This window comes from Chlorocebus sabaeus, chromosome 3, assembly GCF_047675955.1.
Source record: "Chlorocebus sabaeus isolate Y175 chromosome 3, mChlSab1.0.hap1, whole genome shotgun sequence".
Taxonomy (NCBI): domain Eukaryota; kingdom Metazoa; phylum Chordata; class Mammalia; order Primates; family Cercopithecidae; genus Chlorocebus; species Chlorocebus sabaeus.
Genome location: NC_132906.1, coordinates 7,615,730 through 7,638,056, shown reverse-complemented (window position 1 = coordinate 7,638,056; position 22,327 = coordinate 7,615,730). Strand labels below are relative to the sequence as shown.

Genomic DNA, 22,327 nt, shown 5'->3' with positions numbered 1-22,327 from the left:
GAGTCATCAAACCTCTCTCCACCTCACTTTCCCCATCTGAGGAAGGGGGTGATGACAGTGGTACCACCTCACATTGCTGTTAGAAAGATTAAGTCAGGTGATATATGGAAAGCACTTAGATCAGTATCTCAGTTCAAGATAAGCCCTATTCAGGGGTTAGCTTTAGCATTATTTAACAGTTTAATACCCAATACTGTACTTAATATATCACCAAGTCATGTTTTCAACAGCATGGCATTACTCCCCTTAGTCTGAGATAATTATTGCTGTATGATTAATACGGAAAACACCGTGTGGAGAGGGAAACGTTCTCTTTCATGCGCGCGCCAATGCAGGTGGGTTTTTCGGTCATCAGGAACATTCCAAAATTCCCATATAAAAATCTGGGGCTGGTGGGAGTCTCTTTACTGTTTTTCTGCGTAAGATCTGCAGTGCACAGTTTAAAAAGAGAGAAAGAGAAGTGTACAATTTTAACGGGGATTTTGGTTTGGCACATGTGTACTGGAAATATTCTAACCTATGACGTATTTCTGCTGACATGAAGTTAATATCTTTCCCTTTCATTTCTCTTATTGTCCCTTTTCTTCTAATTTTCTGTCCCCTCCCTCTCCTTTTCACATGCCTGCTTTGGCGGAGCCGTGGTCAACTGCAGACAGGCCTTGCTGCCCAGGGCATCCTTTCGAGGCTGAGATCCACCTGCCCATCTGCCTTCATTCTTACACATGCGGTGGTGGCCACAGCTGATGGGCTACAGTCTTTGACTGCTTTAGATCTTCTCAGCTAAATGTAAAGTTACTTTGTCAATGGAATGCTACTAACAGCCGTAATGGATAGATGAGAGTAAGATAAACACTTTAAAGGAAATTTGAGTGTATTTTTAAGTTGTACTGAGGAAGCCTGTCAGCAAACCTTTCTTTTAGATTCAGCACATACTTGTTTTCACTTATTTGTAAAGTAACATAGATGTCAGTCCCTGACTTAAATTTTTCTGGGTTTTCCTTTGTCTGCACTAAATTAGAAGAGAAGGTTTTTTTTGTTTTTGTTTTTGTTTTCCCACCGAATACATTCCTAAGTTTACAGGTAGCACCTTGATATAGTGCAACATGAAACGAATCCGTTAATTGCTTTCAGTTCTTCATAAACAGGATGTAATTAATTTCAAACCCAAGGAACACCGGTAATACATTCCAATGTAGGCACAGTCCCTAGAAGAGAGGCACTAGTGGCTTCTGGACTAGAAATTTCTGCCATAGGATCACAAATCCAGATCAGCTCCTTCGGCAAGCAATAGAAATAAATGACAACTGGATAGAGAGAGGGACATCGGGTGCACTTTTTAAAAGGCGACAGGAAAGGTTTCAAGCTTCTTTATGGCTGTTTGGTATTTCCTGTATAATCTGTTGGGGGAAGGTAATTTGATTTTTTTTTTCCTTTTTCAACTGGGAATAACGAATAGTGGTAGTTGGGAGTCGACCACCACTGAAATTGGACTGGCAACCTGGCATCAGGGGAATTTGGCTGGGCCACTTGATGGAGCAATGACCCTTTACAAATAAAGTTCAATCCCACGGCAGAGTGTTTATCTTGTAGTCTTTAAACGTTACATTCTTGATGTCAGAAGAAGGCATAAGGAGAAAGTCAAATCATGGATTATTTTCTTCTGTTTGGACTCACCATGCTTGGGAGTACTTCTAAGCATTTGAGAGCACTTCATTCATGGCAGAGTCTCTGGCCTCCAAGGCTGCCTTCACCATCAGCAGCTCCAGCTTCTGGGATTTTCCCTTCCAGAGGCAGAGCTGACACCTTCCTTGTGACACAGCAGGATCCTCAGAATGACAATCCCAGTGAGTGCCAAGTTAATGTTATGAATCTTGGAGGACCTGGAATTATTTACAGTCTTTTGAAGACAGCCACTTCTTCAGTAAACCATGCAAAATGGGAGGAAAAGCTATGACTTGTTAAAAGCGCTGGACGATGAAAACAAATGAGAATAATCTGGCAGCCCCAGTAGAAAAAAATGCAATTGGCTTCTCTCTCTTTTTTGAGATGGAGTCTCGTTCTATTGCCCAGGCTGGAGTGCAGTGGTGTGATCTCAGCTCACTGCAACCTCCGCCTCCCGGGTTCAAGCGATTCTCCTGCCTCAGCCTCCCGAGTGGCTGGGATTACAGGCACCTGCCACCGTGCCCAGCTAATTTTTGTATTTCTAGTAGAGACAGGGTTTCACCATGTTGGCCAGGCTGGTCTCTGCTGACCTCAGGTGATCCACCCACCTCGGCCTCCCAAAGTACTGAAATTACAGGTGTGAGCCACCACGCCCAGCCTGTTAATTGGTTTGTCTGCTGAGTGTCCGACCAGTTTATTATGAAGATTCCTGGAGGCCAAAGAGTTATGGGCTCCCCCTGAAAGTCTGATATGACAACTAGGTCTATCCTGGGTAGGTGCCACTTGTTGCCAAGGCTGATAGTAAATTATCATAATTACTATAATTAATCATAATGCAAGTATCTTTTGCTATATACAAAAAAACTCAAGAACCAATGATAGCAAACTAGAGTTTTTAACCTAGTTTGTTATAAGCAAACTACAGAGTTTTACTATTTTCATTTTAGATGAAAAACCATGTTTTCACCAACTGCTGGTGAAACAGTATTGCCAACCAGTGCTAATAGGACCTTGTTAACACATGCCTCTTCCTTTTCAGTTTCCACTTGACACTTTGATCCCTGATGGAAAACGTGTAATCTGGGACAGTAGAAAGGGTTTCATCATATCAAATGCAACGTACAAAGAAATAGGGCTTCTGACCTGTGAAGCAACAGTCAATGGACATTTGTATAAGACAAACTATCTCACACATCGACAAAGTAAGTGATGCTTCAGAGGCATGAACATAAGCCGAAGTGCTCTTTATTTTTATCTGCGTAATGAAATCTTAATTTAAAAAAATTTCTCTTTTATGCTTGCAGCCAATACAATCATAGATGTCCAAATAAGCACACCACGCCCAGTCAAATTACTTAGAGGCCATACTCTTATCCTCAATTGTACTGCCACCACTCCCTTGAACACGAGAGTTCAAATGACCTGGAGTTACCCTGATGAAGTGAGTGACCCATTTTTCTATTTCTTCTGCAGGACAGTATTTTTAGCAAGTGAAATCCCGCAGGGTTTTTGAGATGGGAAAAATCAGAAAATCCTGATTCCTGTGGCAGTGTTAGTCAATAAAGCAGCTTTGGGTTTGGTTCGAGTGCTTTCTTTGCCTGGCATTTCATGAGTGTGATATGCAGAGATATCGTCTTTTGATGTCTGGAAGTTTTGTTTTGAAGAGCATAGACTGGTATTTCTATTGCATGATTCTAGGTGGAAAGAAAGGGATTGTTTCATTCCTGGAAACTATTCTGTAGGATTTAGAGATGAGAGAGAAATGTATCACTAAATGCCAGGCAGGGACTGCCTTTTGTAACAACAACAACAACTTTCCAGGAGGCTGTCTCTGTCAGCGCATTCATTTAGGATACTGGCAGACAGTCAGGCACCTGATTGGAACATGTTTGGAAAAGATATTACAACCCAGTCATCCAATATTCCATTTGTTAAGTGTCAGGGGAGCAATTCTGTCCTTCAGAAAAATGAGAAGAATGAAGCCTGAGTTGGGTTCCCTTATTCAAATCGAACATCTTTGCAAACAATAATTGTTTTAGAAATGTATACATGGGGAAACTATCATAAACTGTTACGGAAATTTTGACAGTAGTTCTGGCCCCCATTTCTTGTGTATCAGCGTGATTTATGCGGCATATCTCAAGTACAATCATTTGTTATGTTGTTCAGATTGCCCAATTACAAAGTCAATTTATGATTAAATTATGTATGAAAGATTAATGCATGAGCCCCAAGCTAGTGTTGTTTTTCATCGACATTTCTTGCCATGGAAATGGAATAACTTAGCAACAAAAACGTGTAACGAGTGCCCTGTAGGGGCACATTAAGGCCTTATCTGTCATCAGCTGTTTTCTAGGAGTGGTATTGTTTCATTTAAATAAAAATGCTATGGCTTGTAGCAATATTTTCTGGGTTTTAATAGAAATCAAATATTCTCAATAAGTGCCAAGAGGGAAGAAACTTCTATCCTGCTAGCATTGCTACTGTAAGTAAGAGTATCTATAATACATCTATTAAATGCTAATAATCTTCTAAAACAGCACTGTCCAACAGAACTTTCTGTGATGGAAATATCCTGTACTTGTGCCACTAGCCACATATGGCAGATGACCACTGGAAATGTGACTAGTGTGACTGAGGAAATGAATTTTTGATTTCATTTAATTTTAATAGCCACATGTGGCTGGTGGCTGCAGTACTGGGCGAAGCAACTCTAAAACACAGGATGAGTTATTTCCCAAGTCAGAAGCAATACCAGTGTTACTCAACTTGGCAAAGGGAGTAGTACCTGTATAAAAGAGCTGCAGAAAGCTCCCTCAGTCTGTTACGTTAAGGGACTAGTTCTCTGACTTTTGATAGTGGCAATTGACTTTTCTCTCTGGTTATTGCTGAGAATGAAGAAAATGGCCTCAAAATGTGTCTGTCTGTTCCAACAGGGAAGTAAATGGACAGGTGGGTAGAAGTGTATTAAATGTGGCACAGAGGAGAACTAAGCTCCCGATCCAAAGATCAGTTCTGGACAGCTCCCAAAGACATTTTTCCATGCTCCTCCCCTCTGCCCCTATGACTATGGGGAAGGATTGAGAGGCGGAAATAACTTTTTAGTTATAAAATACAGTGCTTAAAAAAAAAAAAAGGGAGAAGGCAATGTGATCTTGTCTTCTCAAAACAGTGAGCAGGACTGTCATTGTGGCCAGGTCAGATTGCGGAGCCTAAGACTGATTCTTGTTCTTCTCTGAGACAAACCTGGGACAGCACCTTTCAAGTCTTGGTTAAACCTGCTGATGGCTTTGCATGTCCCCAGATCCGTTTACTATGATTTAGCCAACATGGGCAAGCATTACTCAAATAGTGAAATAATGAAATTATAGGATTATTCCACCTTAGTAAGTAGAGACAAGACTCATTATCTTTTCCTTCATATCTAGTAGGGACAAAAAAGGAAACTCACACAGTGATTTGGTGAGAGAAGCACTGTCATTAAGCCAGACACTAAGGCTTATGATTGTCATGTTTGTGTGTGATATGTATGCCTACAGAACAGGTCACTGTGTAGAGAGGTGTGTGTGCCAGAGGAAGGACACTAGATTTATGCTCAAAAGACCTGAGTTCCTGGCCAACTTGGGCCAGGGGGTCCCTTCCTTCAGTTTTTTCATCAGTAAAAGGGCAGTCAGCCTGCCAGTCTCACTAGGTTGTTGAGACAAACAATTGAGATGGTATATGTGAAAATGCATTTGAAGAAAATTAAGTGCTAAATAAATCCTACTATGCTACATATTTGAAGCATCTCTAGACACAGATATAGTTTCCAAACATTGTGCTCTAGGTGGATGTGACATGATTCTTAGCATAAAACAGAAGCTATTGTCGAAGTTATGATCTAAGAAATGTTAAAATCCTATATAACTTTAAGCATGAACACTCACTCCTTCTACATTTGTTATACATTTTCTTTCTAGAAAAATAAGAGAGCTTCTGTAAGGCGACGAATTGACCAAAGCAATTCCCATGCCAACATATTCTACAGTGTTCTTACTATTGACAAAGTGCAGAACAAAGACAAAGGACTTTATACTTGTCGTGTAAGGAGTGGACCATCATTCAAATCTGTTAACACCTCAGTGCATATATATGGTAAGCATAGTTCAGCGTTGCCAACTCATGCTATGCTTTCTAATCATTGTAGATGTCTGTGTTCTCTAAATAAGTCAGTTTTCTGTTGGCCAAGAGTTACGTTAGCATGAATGAATATGACTTGGCCATGGTTCCCTCCTCGCCCTGTCAAAAAGCAAACCACATTAAGTACTCTTTAAATTTAATACTTTTGAATTGAACAGAGAGTCCTTTCTTTAGATATTTATTATAGCTAATAATTCGGTTAGAACCTAATATATTTATGAAATTTTTAGTGTCCTATATAAACAAAACAGAAAAAGATGATGAATTTTATCTTTATTACCTCAGAAAAATTTCTCAGGTACTACCATGAATTAGAGAAATAAAAATATGGTATGCTAAATCATTTAGAATTAATGCTATTTTATCCCTACTTTTACTCTCATGGAATCCTAATGTTGTTGCTTAATTTCAGTATGCAAATTCTATAAAGAAAATGCTTAAAAGCCTTATTTCCATTGCTGAAAAGGAAACAGTGTGGAGGGCAGAAACTGTGGAACAATTCTCTATCAGTAGCCTTTTATTTCCTTTTGTCTTTCTCCAGTTGATTTTTGATATCAAATTAGTTGTTTTAGGGTGCCCAGAGCAACTTTTTCTCACCTTGCTCACAGCAGCCACGTAGACTTTTAGAAATATCTTCCCACTTCCTTGTTATTGTGATAGAGATATTTAAGGTGTTTTACTTTCTGTTGCTCTGCCACTGTTTTATGTTGCTAGGACGTGATACCATTTGACTTGAAAGGCGTGCACCAGTTACGGTGCTTTTAAAGTATCCTATTCATTGATCAATATTTAGGCTTATTGATAGGCTCTATCATAATTCAGCTCTGTTTATTTACTCATTGATTACACCCTCCCTTCATGAGGCCCTAAGGTTTTGCTTATGGAAATATATTCTTTTCTAATGTATTTATCACTTCTCCTTTCAAAGATAAAGCCTTCATCACTGTGAAACATCGAAAACAGCAGGTGCTCGAAACTGTAGCTGGCAAGAGGTCTTACCGGCTGTCTATGAAAGTGAAGGCGTTTCCCTCGCCGGAAGTTGTATGGTAGGACCATACTTATTTCCATAACAGTGTAAGATGTGCTTTGTAAGTGGGAAGCTGCAAGAGCCTAATGACTCCAATTCCTGACAAAATACCAAGAGACGTTCCTCAGACAGCTGCAGAGAGCTCAGAACTCTGTAGATTCTTGGGTGGTGGAGGTGAGAAGGGCTGGGGGAAAGGAAATAATGTAGCAAGGTAAGCAAGAGATGAGGTTTGTTCGAGTGCTCACTTCAGTCTAGTCAGTCTCTTACTGTGGTTAACTTTCTGCATCTCTAAACCTTCCTATGATGTCAGCATTCTTTGAATGGGATGCGTTGAACAATGACTAGGAAGCACTTTGAATATGTAACATGCTCTATTAACCCTGAAGAAGTGGACTCTTGTAATGAGAATGATGAAAATAATTCTTTTATGTACAGCTGGGTTGAAAGTTCCAGTCTTGTTTTAAAATTAAACAAACATTAATAGAGACAAGACCTACTCATTTGAAGATGGGGACGAATGGGCCTACTTGAACTAATTAAGTTTTTTTTGGCTAGAAGGATATATATTCAAAACCTCGTTCAGCAGTTTTTGAAAGCACTAGTACAACACCTGATGTAAAACAATGTAATCTGTTTATGATCTGCAATCATTTTACAAAATTACTGTTAAATGCCAATACCTTTGGCTCAAGTCATTACCTTTTAAACAAAGGTTATGGTGCAAAACTGATTAGCAAAACAACCCATACAATAGGGATGTGGTGCCGTTTTAGAATCCCCCTGACCAGCGCTGATTTGGCTTTCAATGTCGTATGAGGGTAGTGTGTTTGTTTGCAGTTCCCTTAAATACTTAATAGGGAATTAAAGAGAAAATTTTAACTTTGTGCTATGTCTTCATGCCATTGCAGTAGAAAAATGATCTTTTTTGCTTCAGAATATCAAAAGCATTTAGTAGTAAATTTTTAGGTTTAATAGTAAATTGAATAGTAATTTAATGACTCCAGGAGGTACATTCACTCCACCGGGGTCTGAGAGCATGCTCATCTGTTAGTGTTGATTTCTTCAGTAACTAAGTCGCAAGGGCATTAAAAAAATTCAGTCCACCGTCAAAAATGCTGACTTGTTGATAGGAAATAATTTAAAGTAATACCAAGACAATATTTGTAATCACAAAGTGTAGCATCCTCATTTTAATTACTTAGGATCTGAGACACACTAGTAATGGGAATTTGTTTGTAGGACTTTATAATCATGCATGATAACGAACTAAGTTCCCAATATTAAACCTTTATACAGAACATAAGAAACTCCTGATGGATTAAAACTGCCTATTTAAAGAACCATGCATTTTAATGAAATCACAGAATTTTAGAGTTATAAGGAACCTTTGGGAAACTCTAGAAAATTTGAGAAAATTGGAGCCCAAGCTGGTTAGTCATGTGTGCAGCAGCCTGCAGTGAGTAGCAGAGCCAGGTCAAGCATCCAGGCTCTGACTGTCAGTTCTGTGTGCAATAGAATGATATCAATGCATCGATTCAGTATTTAATATGTTCTTAAAATTTTTTTAAGTTTATGCTTTCTGTTTGTTTTGCACCTTAACTGTTCTTCCTCAGAGGAGAAATCTTGATCATCTTGATTTCACTCTAGTTTACGAAAGGGACAACTGGTGTGACCATTTATAAAACTAATAAGAACTCCACCTGAGACCACAATAGGAAAGTCTATTTGTATTTTTATCTGGAGAAGTGATCTAGTTGATCTGACTTACAATGGCCCTTATACTGCTGATGGAGCCTCGTGGAAAACTCTGAAAAACATCTCGGATGGAATCAGAGCCCCTGCCTCTGGGTTAATCCTTAAGTCACAGTGGTCACCGGTATCCCTGTGGGCACACTAAGCTACTGTTTTTCTGTCTTCACTCGCTTTATTTCTTCCTCCTTGCCAGTAAATATGAAGTGTTACCCAGTCTAAAAAGCATATCTGCCTTTACTGAAAAGTTAATGGCTACATTTTAAAAATCAACACTGATGATCAAAGATTTGAAACTGGTCAACTTGAGGCCGGGTGCGGTGGCTCACGCCTGTAATCCCAGCACTTTGGGAGGCTGAGACGGGTGGATCACAAGGTCAAGAGTTCAAGACCAGCCTGGCGAAACCCCATCTCTACTAAAAATACAAAAATTAGCTGGGCGTGGTGGCAGATGCCTGCAATCCTAGCTACTCAGGAGGCTGAGGCAGAGAATCGCTTGAACCCTGGAGGTAGAGGCTGCAGTGAGCCGCTTTGCGCCACTGCACTCCAGCCTGGGCGACAGAGTGAGACTCTGTCTCAAAAAAAAAAAAAAGAAGAAAGAACTGGTCAAATTGAGCTCAAAAACTTAAATGACAGTGTTACCAAAGTGATATTGCGAGGCCATGTGAAATGACTTACTGATTATGCTTTTAACCACAGGTTAAAAGATGGGTTACCTGCGACCGAGAAATCTGCTCGCTATTTGACTCGGGGCTATTCGTTAATTATCAAGGATGTAACTGAAGAGGATGCAGGGAATTATACAATCTTGCTGAGCATAAAACAGTCAAATGTGTTCAAAAACCTCACTGCCACTCTAATTGTGAATGGTAAGTTTGCTGCTCAGGTTTTCTTCTGGTTCTGATAGGAAATAAATTAGTGAACACTTATGAATTCAAGAATCAGCATAACAACATCAAAGATAACAAAATTTCAAATAATCATTTGAAAAAACACTTAACGTTTAGTTCCCATCTTCAACAATCTCGTGTTTGTTTGTTGTATTCCATAGGCAGCATGATCTTTTATCATTGTAATCACAATGTACATACCATGGAATCAAATTATTAATATTCTCAAAACACTGCTACTATTTTTAAAAATCTGCATTTTCTTGACAAATAGGAGGGTTTACTTGTTTTTTGTTTCTTGTTTGTTTCCCTGACATCCAAACCAGTGAGAATGTGGTCCTTCATGTGTGGCCCAGGAGAAAGTCATTAGAACAGCTCTTGACTTCTGTCCTGTTCTTCATCTCCTTTCCAGTGAAACCCCAGATTTATGAAAAGGCCGTGTCATCGTTTCCAGACCCAGCTCTCTACCCACTGGGCAGCAGACAAATCCTGACTTGTACCGCATACGGTATCCCTCAACCTACAATCAAGTGGTGCTGGCGCCCCTGTAACCATAATCATTCTGAAGCAAGGTAGGGACAGTCAGTTTTTTGACTAACTTTCAAATACTTTTTGACACCTGGAATTAAGATTTTTTTAATGGACACAGATGGGAATCTGCAGATGGGGTGTACTGTATATTTAAGGCAAGGCTCTCCCTGCCTTGGAAAAAGGTGGGCAACAGCTACTCTTCTTTCTTACTGAGTATACCTTACCATTGGCTAACAATTTCATAATTTTTCTCTCTGGTTTACAGTTTTAGAAGCACAAGCACAAAACTAAGGTCCTCCCATGAACTGTTATATGAGCTCAGGTTGGAACTCTGGTATCCTGTTTCTCAATTGAAGATCCCTAGACTTTGGCTATACCACTATGTCAGTTACATTCGCGTTCCCACTGTTCATTTTGTATTCTTTGGATATGATCCAAGTTCTTCCCAACACCGATGATCACTATGTTTCCTACTTTTGGGCTTTGCTCTTCCATCTGTCTGAAATGCACTTCCACCCACTGCCTGCCTCCTAAGAGGGCCTTACTTATCAAACCCCATGGCTCAGTTCTTACATCACCTTCTCTGTGAACCCTCCTGACTGCCTCATTCAGAATCACGTCTTCCTCCTCAGTATGAACAGCACTTTGTTCACACCATTGTTACATCGCTTGATGCACACAGGTTTGTCTCTCTCTAAGCCAAGAGCTGACTGAGAGTACCCCTGTGTCTTTAGGCTGGGTGAAGGCTGGCACACAGTAGATGCTCAGTGTATATTTGCTAAGCGAATACATCCCCACCCTCTGCTAACTGTGCAACATTTCTTTGCATCCTGTTGATGACTGAGCCTTGTTTGCTTTTTCCTCTTTTTGTTTAGTCTAGAGGAATGATACTAAGGATAGTTCATGGGAGCTAATTTGAAGAACAGGAATAGAATTGATAGGTGCAACAATAAGATATTATTGAAACTGCCCAAGAATTATCATTATGCCAAACTATTTTCCTTTTTACTTTTAACTCCACTTGCAGAGTGTTCAGGAGGATTGTTATTAAAAAAAAAAATTGATAGGAAAAGTAAACAAAGCATAATTCTAATGTAAACAGATAGAAGTGGCTATTTGATTTTCTAGATTATTCCCACAATTCCAACTCGTTTTGCTTAGGGTGTATTACTCTCAGAGTAGAAAGTTACTGGTGAGTTATGTAATTCCTGGAAAGTAGCTATTTCCACACATCTGATTTCTCATTTGACTGTCATTTTCTAATAATAGAAATATAAAGGACTTAAAAATCTTAAATATCTTCTTTACCACTGTGAATGTTTAACGCAAAAGACAGTGAGATCTACTGAAATTCTATACTATTTTGCAAATTTGGGGTATGCATCAATATTAATGGACCCATCCTCTTAGGGTCTTGACATATGTGCCAACCTAACATGCAAATAAATCAAAAAATAACTAAATAATTGAAGCTATTTGATTGGGATAAAAGTGTAGAGTTGAATTTTTCTGGAATAACAGAGCCTTTTCTAAATATATTTACATTTTGTTTTGGCAATATTAAATTTAAAATTTCTATTCTATCTAGGATTAGAACTAGTAACTATGTTAGAAAATAACAATTATGAATGATAGAACATAATGTTATAAATTTGGGTTTAAGTGATGCTGATAAAATGTGATTTGGAGAATGAGGCCAGCTCGAATGGAACTTTGTAAACATTAGCTTTCTTTCCAATTTCTTTGTGGTATATGGGATCTTTCTTCTGTGTTATGCAGTAAGTTCGCCAAGGCCTAAAAAGATGTCTTCTTCCTTTCAGAGTGGTCTCAAGACTCAGAGCATTACCTTAAATGTTTGTTGGCCATTTGAATTATTCTCTGTTAAAGGCATTTTTTTTCACTACTTACAAGACTGATAAGAAATGAATGTTTAAGGTTGCATATGCTTTATTTCTTTAATATGTTGCTGCTTGAAAGTATCTGCCAAAAATGTACACATCTTTGATGTACAAGAATGAGAACTTGATGTACATTAGTCAGCAGGTACTAATTGAGTAGCCTACCTGTGTCAGACCCAGATTTGGTGCTTGGTGGTTAAATCAGTACAGTTAACTAGAAATGTTTCAAAAATATATGTAGAAACTTTGTACACTAGAAAATAAACAGAACCACTCTTTCACCCTGTCAGAGAGATGAAGCTAAAATTTACAGATAAATGAAGCCCTCTTTAATTACCAAAAGTTCTCAAATATGTCTTTATGTAAATATATTTGTATATACTTAGATTAACTCAGATTCAGCTGTAGACAGGAATTTTAGTAACACATGAGTACGAAATGCTCTATTGCACTTAGTTCGAGTGATATGGTAACATATTTGCATACTGGTGTCTATACATGATCATCAAAAGAGATTGAGTGACTAATATATGCACACTACTCTCAAATATGTAGAATAATTCCTGGCATTTAAATTTTAGGCTCTAGTGAAAGGGTGTATCTACATATACCCCCGCTAAAGCATTTGTTCAGTTTGAGGGCAGAATATAGTTGTTTAAGGAACTCGAAACTATTAATTGGTTTAATATGGCCAGACAGTTAATGTATCTAATGTAGAAAGAGGTTCAGACTTAACTCAAATTGTATGTATCTAATATAGAAAGAAGTTCAGACCTAACTCAAATTGTTTAGTTTCCTAGAGTCTAATAAATATGTAAACATATTAAGCTATTTTATAACTACTGACAGTTCAACTAAAAATGTCACCCTTTAAAAAAAAGAAGTGGCAAAATGTTTTATGAAAACGAGCTAAGTTTTAACTGAGTAATATTGTGGTTTTCATTTTGCCTAGAATTTGTTCTTATAAAACATGAGGAATAAAAGAGAGGAAGGAAAGGATGATTACTTTTAAACTTAAACAGGAAATGAACCAAGAAGAAATAAAGCAGAATCTTTCCCCTTTTCAGTTTTTTTGCATTAAAAAAAGGAAAATGGGGCCAGGTGCAGTGGCTCATGCCTGTAATCCCAACACCTTGGGAGGCCAAGGCGGAAGGATCACCTGAGGTCAGAAGTTTGAGACCAGCCTGGGCAACATAGTGAAACCCCGTCTCTACTTAAAATACAAAAATTAGCTGGGTGTAGGGGCGGGCACCTATAATTCCAGCTACTTGGGAGGCTGAGGCAGGACAATTGCTTGAACCTGGGAGGTGGAGGTTGCAGTGAGCCGAGATTGCACCACTTCTCTGCAGCCTGGGCAACAAGAGCAAAACTCTGTCTCAGAAAAAAAAAAGAAAAAGAAAGAAAAGAAAAATGATAAGAAAACTACGATATTTCTTTTGAATATTAGTAACACCAAAATAAGTCATCAACACTGAATGAGGTGGAATATTTTATTTTTCTCATCCTCAGCCAACTGGTAGACTTCTAAATAGATATTCCTAAACCTGCTCCCATGAGTCTCAGCAAAAAGCCAGAGAGCATCATAAGGATGTTAGGCATATAGTGCCTTCCACATGTCTGTAGTTTACAGCCTCTGCTCATAAAAATAAAGATAAGGATACACACTTCATAGAAAGACGATGAGGATTGAATGAGGTAATGTATTTAGAAAGTTACAGAGTGCCACAGATTTTCATCGCTAGCATTGGGGTACATTTCTTTAAATAAGACCCAAGAACCTTTAATGAACTTGAAAGATTATTTCTGCCTACTATAGAGCTAGTTTCACAACAGTTAGCAGTTTTACCAAACATTTCTGAGAAATGAATGTAAATTATGGAATGTAAAATACAGTTTTGTTGTGCTTTAAAAATAGTAATTTAGTAGGTCTAGGGTGGAGGGTGGCTGTGGAATTGAGGAAAATATGACTTTTCAGAAGAAGAAAAATTAAGGAACTACAGAAGAGTTAGGCAAAAGTAAAAGGAAGAGTAAATGGAAGGGTGTCATGAGGGAATGAAGTAATTCTCCCAGTTCATGTGGGCTGTCCCATTCATTGTTTTCCCGTCATGAGAGGAAGTGGTTCTGCCCTGTGGGTTGGCTGAGGCTGGGGTGGGCTGAGTGGGCATGTAGGGGAGCTGATGCCTGCTGGACCAGTCCACTTTCGATCTCTAGAACTTCACGTTTGCCCTGCATTTTGAACAACTAAGTAGTACTACTAAACCCCCCGTGGACTGAGCTCCGCTTGATCTTACAGTCGTCTGTGAACTCTGCCACAGTACTGATGCAGCCTCACAGGAGTTACTATTTAGATAACATTGTCCATGGCAAGGAGGTTGGTTGGTTTCTAAAGGAACAATAGTAATACAGGACTGGAGGGAAGGGGACTTTCTCTGGGGAATGGAAAGTGTGGATTTGAGGAACCAAGGAGAGGATGGAGCAAGGACAGTCTTGGCATAATCAGTTTGTACTGCAGATCACTATTTTCTCAGGAAGAATCTAAGATGTTGGAAGGCTACTTTTCTTTATGTGTGCTTGAATACCAAGGAGACCCTCGGGTAGCTGACTGTGTGGCCTGAGTGGGTCTTTGTGCTCATCTGTTCCCCACAAACAGGGCATGGTGGGGGGCTTCTGCTGATCTCCTTCCTGGTACTCTCATGAGCTCTGATCACCTCCTCCATGGGTGTCCAGAGTCCACCTGGTTGTTTCTGGATTGTCTTTTCTTCTTTCTAAAACTAAGATCTGTTTCTAAAATGTTGAATGTGTTTGGGTCTTTCCTCTAGGGAGGTTCAGTGCCTGCAGCCTTTAATTACTGCAGTTTTGTTTTGAGAGCACACATTCTTTAGATCTTAGATCTCTCTCCCCATCTATCACAAATCGTAGTTTCAAAGGAAGAAGTAACACGGATTGATTATAATATACAGAGTTGTACCACATACTGTGTTATTCCCCTCTAATGGAAAAAAAAAAAAAAAAACCTTAGGTAACATTGGGTTCTTTGTGAACAATCTCATTTTCTTTATAAGCTATCTGTGATAACTACTCAAAATATGTAGAGAAACATTTCTATCTACATTGCATTAATACTGCTGACATCTTACAAAGCAACTTGGCATGTCACTGATATTCAATCTAAATATACTGTCAACCATCTGCTCATCACACAAATATTTATTAGGCACCAACCGTGTGTAAAACATGAAGATAAATACCACTTGTCTTTAGCATTTATATTTGCATTATACAAGATTAAACATAGTTGGTGATTACTTATAGGATCTATATAGGTACCTGTAAAATATCTACTACATCCTCCCAAAGATAGAGAATTGGGAATCAAGGAAGCAAGTCCTATTCTTGGCACAGTCCCTGACTTCTGTGTGATCTTGGCCAGTTCTTTAATCTGTGTTTCTATTTCCCCTTCTGTAAATGGCAATGGCTGTGCTTCCCCGTTCCTATCATACACAGCTATGAATGAGTTAACTTAGAAAATCATTGTAAATTATATTTTCTTCCTTCAAAAAGTCTTGAAAGTATTTCCCAGTGGCTGCACACTGACGTTTCCCTTCTGTTCCATATAAACTATAAGGCAATTTGACCATTAACTCTGAGGATCGGTGACAAATTAATAGAAAATTTCAACTTATGAAAGTAGAATGACTGTCAGAAAAGTCTTAAATGGAGGTACAAACTCTGTGACACAGAACTGACTTCATGATTATAATGTTAATAAGGGCCCAGTAAGGAAAAAAAAGATGGTGCTGCAGCTCCTCCACCACTGGGGCCAAGCCATGTTTTCTGCAGTGCCAACCTGGACCACCTTGCCAGCCTCGGTCCAGCCCATACAAATGAAGGCATTCTCATTCTCTGCCCGGTTAGCTCTAAAGCTTTGCCTGCTTTATTTGGTCTTCTGCCAATGGGTCTCTTCAGGGTGTGAAAAATGTTGGGTTCTCAACTCATGGAAGGTTGAGGGAGAACATTATTCTTTTGACTTTCTTAGATAAAACGGTAGGTTTTCTAAGAAAAATCTATTAGACATACATGGACTCTCAAGGAACTACTTGCAAAACTCTAAAGTAGGTCAGGACTGGAGTCTAAACTAATCACATGCTTTAGAAGTTAACTAGAAAATAATGTTTACCGCCATTCTCAGTGACAGTGTGACGTCCCATGTCTGAAACACTCTTCATGTGCCCTAGCAGTAGAGTACTGTCGGGGGTGGGGTGGATGGTGTCAAGAGAAAGCTGACCACTCTAAGAGTAAGGGTGGTTTACTGCCTTCCGTCCGGGGATGGGGGGATGGGGTGGCCTACAATATCAGAAAAGCAGAGGCATCTAGGAACTCTGAGAAGGGCTTCTGAGAGGGGCTTGCCTAATTGCATTTCTCTATTGTTTACGTCAGCAAATTGGCAAAGAAAGGAGGGCCTGAGTCATTAGGGATGTGTTAGGGATAGATCATTTGGGGGAAACATAGTTTGGCTCATCAGTGGGGTATGTAAAATTAACAGGACAGAAACAAGACAATTGTTAATGGTAGTTAATTAGAAATGTACTCAAAGACCCAAATTTAATTGACTGCCAACATGAATGTCTATTATTTTTATGCTGTAACAGTTTTATGTCCCATATTTTATTTTACATCTACACAATGACAGTTTTAACAATATAAAGATTGAAAAAGTCAGCATTTCCTGGGGGCAAAATGGAGGTCAGATGTCTGAGGGAAGCTGTAATTTAAGACCTCTTCTTGTAGAAATATGGTCACATACCTCATGTTTAAATATTGATCACATTCTTCCTAAGTACACATACAATTTGTATCCATCCATGTGTCTCAACATACATTCTGTACAGTGTATGCCTGGGTATGCAGCCTCAATTCAGCCACACTACAGAGAATTTTAATTTACCACAAACAAAACCTTGAATCAAAATGAGTACTTTAAAGAAGACCACTTGACCAAAGACCACTTTAGCAGGACTTTGAGCTTGAACAAACAGCCAAATAAAACTGGCCATCTTATACAGGAGGCTTTCATCACAAGCCAAAAGTGAATGTTCACTTACTAATGAGAAACTTCTTGCATTCTGTTATATAATTACTGGACGAGGAAGTGCATGCTGCTCAATGTGAATGTTCGAACAACAGCCCTGATTAATATTTCAAACAAAGTCCTGAGAACAGAGCATGAGTTCATTTGCCAAAGGCCCCTTTGCCACTTTTCTATGCTTTGTGAGATTTTCCTCCTTTTCCTAGTCTTCTTAGTAATACAGTGAATCTGACGAATAATTGTTTCTAATGAGTTAACTGTCTCCTGTAATTGCTATCAAACATTTCATTATGTGTTTTAAATTAAACCAAAAGGCTGAGTCACAAGAAATCTATGTGGGATGGTTTTTTTGTTTTTTTGTTTTTGAAATGGAGTCTTGCTCTGTCGCCCAGGCTGGAGTGCAGTGGTGCGATCTCGGCTCACTGCAACCTCCGCCTCCTGGGTTCAAGTTATTCTCCTGCCTCAGCCTCCCAAGTAGCTGGGATTACAGGCGTGTGCCACGACACCCCGCTAATTTTTTGTATTTTTAGTAGAGACGGGGTTTCACTGTGTTAGCAAGAATGGTCTCAATCCCCTGACCTCGTGATCCGCCTGCCTCGGCCTCCCAAAGTGCTGGGATTACAGGCGTGAGCCACCGCACCCAGCCGCTGGATGGTTTTTATAGTGATCTTTTCAGCAAGATTCAATGTAGCTTCTCAGGTTACCAGAAGATAGTGACACACAATTTGGGAAGATTCCTTAAGAAGATTGGCAGAATCTTTCAGATTTTCTGTGGCCAAATTCACAGATTGAATGAGCATTTTTATTATTGAATCTAGAAACTGATGTCCTGACACAAGATCTTTAGGTGATGGATAAGTAGAACAAATCACTTATAAAACATGCGCGTCTGCCTGGGGATCTACATTTTAGTGTATCTTCACTGACTTGGTAGATTTTTTTCTTAAAATATGGTATCTAGGTGACTTTAATGTAAAATCAGTGCCCCTTTAGGTGACAAAGCAGAACCTGTTGGATTGAGAAGATGGAAAGGGCGTGATAGATTTAGACTCTGGCCCTGACAGTGCCTTATAATGAACTTTTAATCACTAGCCCTTGTTTCCTCATACTTTCTCTAGAAGCTTCCTAGGACGTTTTGCCACCTTGAATACAATGGTCTACTTCATTATAATAGCTGTGATAGACTTAATCAATAAGTCATTTTTGGTGCCAAAAGCCAATGTTCACCCCTTTACACACATTATCTCTAATCTGTACAACAGTTCCACGGAATGGTGATTACTTCCCCTCTTTTCCCATAAGTAAAACTGAGGCTCAGGGAGTCATTTCTCAGGTGTTTTCAGATTATGGTATAAAGAGGGAGGGCTGGGCACAGTGGCTCATGACTATAATCCCAGCGCTTGGGAGGCTGAGGTGAGAGGATCAGTTCAGCCCAGGAGTTGCAGACCAGTCTGGGTAACATAGAGAGACCCCATCTCTACAAAAAAATAAAAATAAAAAAATTAGCTGGGCATGGTGACACGCGTCTATGTTTCCAGCTACTCAGGAGGCTGAGACAGGAGGAAGGCTTGAGCCTGGGAGGTCGAGGCTGCAGTGTCATCACTGGACTGCAGCCTGGGAGACAGAGTGAGACCTTGTCTCAAATAAATACATAAATAAAAGACAAGGGGCTAGATACATTGGCCTTCCAGAAGGTTACTTTTCCCTGGTGTCCCATAGGAGTCCTCAGAGGAGATCTCTGTGGATTCCCAGGGGAAAGAGCTGAAGTCGGCAGAGAATAGGTTTGGGAGGGCGCCTGCCTAACCTGAGGGGTTTGCTCTTGTCTGTAGTGAGTTAGAGCTGGCCCGTCTGTTGAGTTAGAGTTGAGCGGAGAATGGGAGAGGAAAGGAGAAAAACGCGGGCAGCAAATCGGTGAATTGGGCTCAAATTTCATGATATCTTCGGGCACCAGTGGTGACCTACAGCTGGTTTGGGCCCCACATCTGCAGGTGGGAGTAGGAACTGGAGGATAAACTCCACTGGGATGAGCAGTGCCTCCAGCCTCAGGAGGGAGGCAAGTCTAACTCACAGTTAATGTGCCTGCTTATTGTGGCACTTTACCCTGTTTGTATTGTCCTTTTCTGTGACTTTCGCACCATCCAGTGGTATTTGATCTCTTGCAGGGCAGGGAGCCCCATTCTCTCATTTATTGTTCGGAATTAATGTTCTGGATTAGGATTCAGCAAGCGCTCAGCCCTCAGTGGGCCTCACAAAGCTCATGGCTATTTAGGCAGGAGAGCAATTAAAGGCAATGAAAAGGAGGGGTCAAAAGAAAATGAAGGAGAAAACATGAGGGTTTACAGTTGATGAGGGAATGAAATGGGGACATGGAGGCTGCTAATTTCAGCCTCGGCATGCCTTGACCTAGTCACTGCAAATGATTCATTCACTCAGAATTGAAGAATCTGAGCCAGGCACAGTGGCGTGCTCTCGTAATCCCAGCTATGCGGGAGGACTGCTTGAACCCAAGAGTCCTGGGCAAAATAGCAAGACCCCCATCTCAAAAGAAAAAAAAAGAAATTAAGGAATGTTAAAGATTTAATTTTTAAAAAGAGATTGTTTTATAGGTGAGAAATTGTGGCTCAAAGATAAATAGTTATCTCATTTCACAGCTAGTTAATGGCAAGCTCAGAACTAGATGCATGTCTCTGATTCCTGTTTACTATTATTTCCACCATAACACTGTATTGAGTCTCCATGGGAGGTGCTTATAATCTGGCCAAACGAGTCAACCATGAGTGGTAGATGGTGATGCTGCAGTTTAGAGGCAGCAGCAAGGAGGAGGTGGGATCTGGGCCGTAAAGAGGATGGGTAGGTCTTGGAAAGTTAAATGGAAGGGGAGAGGGACAAAGTTGTGATGCAGTGACACAGGCATACAAACAGGTTGGAAAGTTGAAAAGAACTTGCCAGAGATTAATGTGATTGGTTCATCAGATTTGGGTTGAGAAAAAATAAAAACCAAAATTGGAAAGGTAATTTTGGACCTGATGTGAAACTTTTTCAATGGAGGCTGAATGGTTGAGCCAGGCAGTCACCACCTGGCTAGTGCCTGGATGTTCTGCTATCTATTGGCCAGAAACCTACTTTGTCCCTCCTTCCAGGCTGATGGGCTTCCACAGACTCATTATTGGTGGTCTTCTACCTGTGGCACTCCTTCAACCTGCGGTATGTGCACTGTATCTCAGAAACTCTACCCTCCATGCCTGAAAATCAAAGGCTTGGGTTTTCACTCACCCTTTTAAAAAACATTACATGGGTGCATATTATTCAGTTTCTAAGGTCTTTAATGTTCCATTTGCCTTGTCATCATCATTGAAAATTACATAAGATGATCACTGATTGCTACCTTGTTGACAAATCAGCCCTTGTGAGTGTGAAAAAAGTCCTTGAACAAGTAGCGTGAGGAAAACAAAAATTGGTATTTAAAGACCATCTAGATATAATAGAAGATGGTGGCTGACAGAGGCTGTATAGCCTGGGGTTTCTACTTTTATTTTCTTTATAGCTAAGTTATTAAGCATTTACCTATGGGACGTTAAGTGCTGGATATGTGTTTTATATGCATCATCTCATTGAATTATCACAGAACTTCTCTAAGACAAATACTAGAATTATTACCATTTTCCAGATCAGGTAGAGAGTTTGAGTATCTTATTAGGACACTAGTCCTGGTTAACATGTCAAAGAGCCTGTAAGTGAGCAGCCTTCCAGCATGACATCAACCAGGCAGTTGAAAGCATATCATTTGTCACCACCAGGATTGGTTGTGTCACAACTACTTAGACATTAAAATGAGTCATTTTTAGTCAAAAGCTCATGATCCTGAAAACCAGTATGGTGACATCAAAAGCTCACAATCCTGAAAACCGGTATGGTGACATCAAGAGATGCAACATAGTTTAGAGTTTAAGGACGTGGGCTCTGTTGCCTGAATCCTGGCTCTGCCACCTACTGGCATCCACTGGCTGTATGATTCTGGGCAAAATAAACCACCTCTCTGAGTCTAGGTTTCCTCATCTACAAATGGAGTTAACAGTACTGACATCATAAGGTTGTTTGAGGAGTTAAATGTGATCATAGATGTGAAGTACTTAGCACAGTGGCTGGCACATTGCAAGTGCTAAGTTTGTTTGCTGAAAAGTACCTGGTACTTCTAGTACTTTTAGGCAGCTCTAGGGCTGCCCACTGCAAAGCCACTTCCCTCTGAAGTGGCATCATATACACACTAATGTTCTGACAAGATGATCCATGCTATTAGGTTAATGTTCTCCCAGGAAATATATTTACATCTTGGGACAGGTCCTCTCACTGTTTATTCCAAAGAAATCAGAATGGGACCAGAAATGGTGGCTGTTTCAGATTATTTAGGAAATCAAAGGAGTTACAGTATCCAAGGAGCTACTCTCGTTGGTGAATTCTCCCTCAGCTATTCAAATGGTCAATCACTCAAGTCTTGTTCAGCCTATAGTAGTATATGGGCTCTTGTCATTTTACTTGCCTGTGCTCAATTGTATTCTGATATTTTTCCATTAATTTGACCTGTCTCTTCAATAAACATATATGTTTCTAAATAACAGAAGGAATTAAATCATCTGCTTCTTGCAGGGGGTGTGATTTTACATCTCACATGAAATAAGAGTGAGCAAATTCTGTTTCAGTTGAATAAAATGGTGCTATTATTATTATTATTATTTTTGAGACAGAGTTTTGCTCTTGTTGCCCAGGCTGCAGTGCAATGGCGCAATCTTGGCTCACTGCAACCTCCACCTCCCGGGTTCAAGCAGTTCTCCTGCCTCAGCCTCCCAGGTAGCCGGGATTACAGGCATGCGCCACCATGCCCGGTTAATTTTTTTTTTTTTTTTTTTTTTAGTAGAGACAGGGTTTCTCCACGTTGGTCAGGCTGGTCTCAAACTCCCGACCTCAGGTGGTCCGCCCGCTTTGGCCTCCCAAAGTGCTGGGATTACAGGTGTGAGCCACCATGCCTGGCAAAAATGGTGTTATTATTGACAAGGCAATATTTTTGCCTATATTTGAAGATAGGCAAGAAGAGGAGGCCATTGCCAGTCAGTTTCCTATTTGCCATTAGACTTGATGACACTGCTTTGCATGTCAGCATCCTTGCCTGAGTTGAAACTGTCCATGACTATCAGTTTGTCAGGTGCTGACACTGCTGTGCTGAGGTTAGTCAGGGCCCTGGCAGATCCCATGTATCCATTAATATTCATCATTGTGAATGGAGAGGTGCTGATGGTGGTGACATCGTACT

General features: G+C 40.0%; 1 protein-coding gene across 6 annotated transcripts in view; it reads left to right on the top strand.

Annotated features, from left to right (window-relative positions):
• Window positions 1-22,327, top strand: part of FLT1 (fms related receptor tyrosine kinase 1) — a 195,764-nt gene that overhangs the window by 58,393 nt on the left and 115,044 nt on the right. For all 6 annotated transcript variants that reach the window (XM_008021816.3, XM_073013098.1, XM_073013096.1 and 3 more), the window contains exons 5-10: window positions 2,702-2,864; window positions 2,967-3,103; window positions 5,622-5,796; window positions 6,770-6,887; window positions 9,317-9,486; window positions 9,920-10,079. In XM_008021816.3, the coding sequence (XP_008020007.1) occupies window positions 2,702-2,864; window positions 2,967-3,103; window positions 5,622-5,796; window positions 6,770-6,887; window positions 9,317-9,486; window positions 9,920-10,079 (923 nt within the window). The remainder of the gene's footprint in view (window positions 1-2,701; window positions 2,865-2,966; window positions 3,104-5,621; window positions 5,797-6,769; window positions 6,888-9,316; window positions 9,487-9,919; window positions 10,080-22,327) is intronic.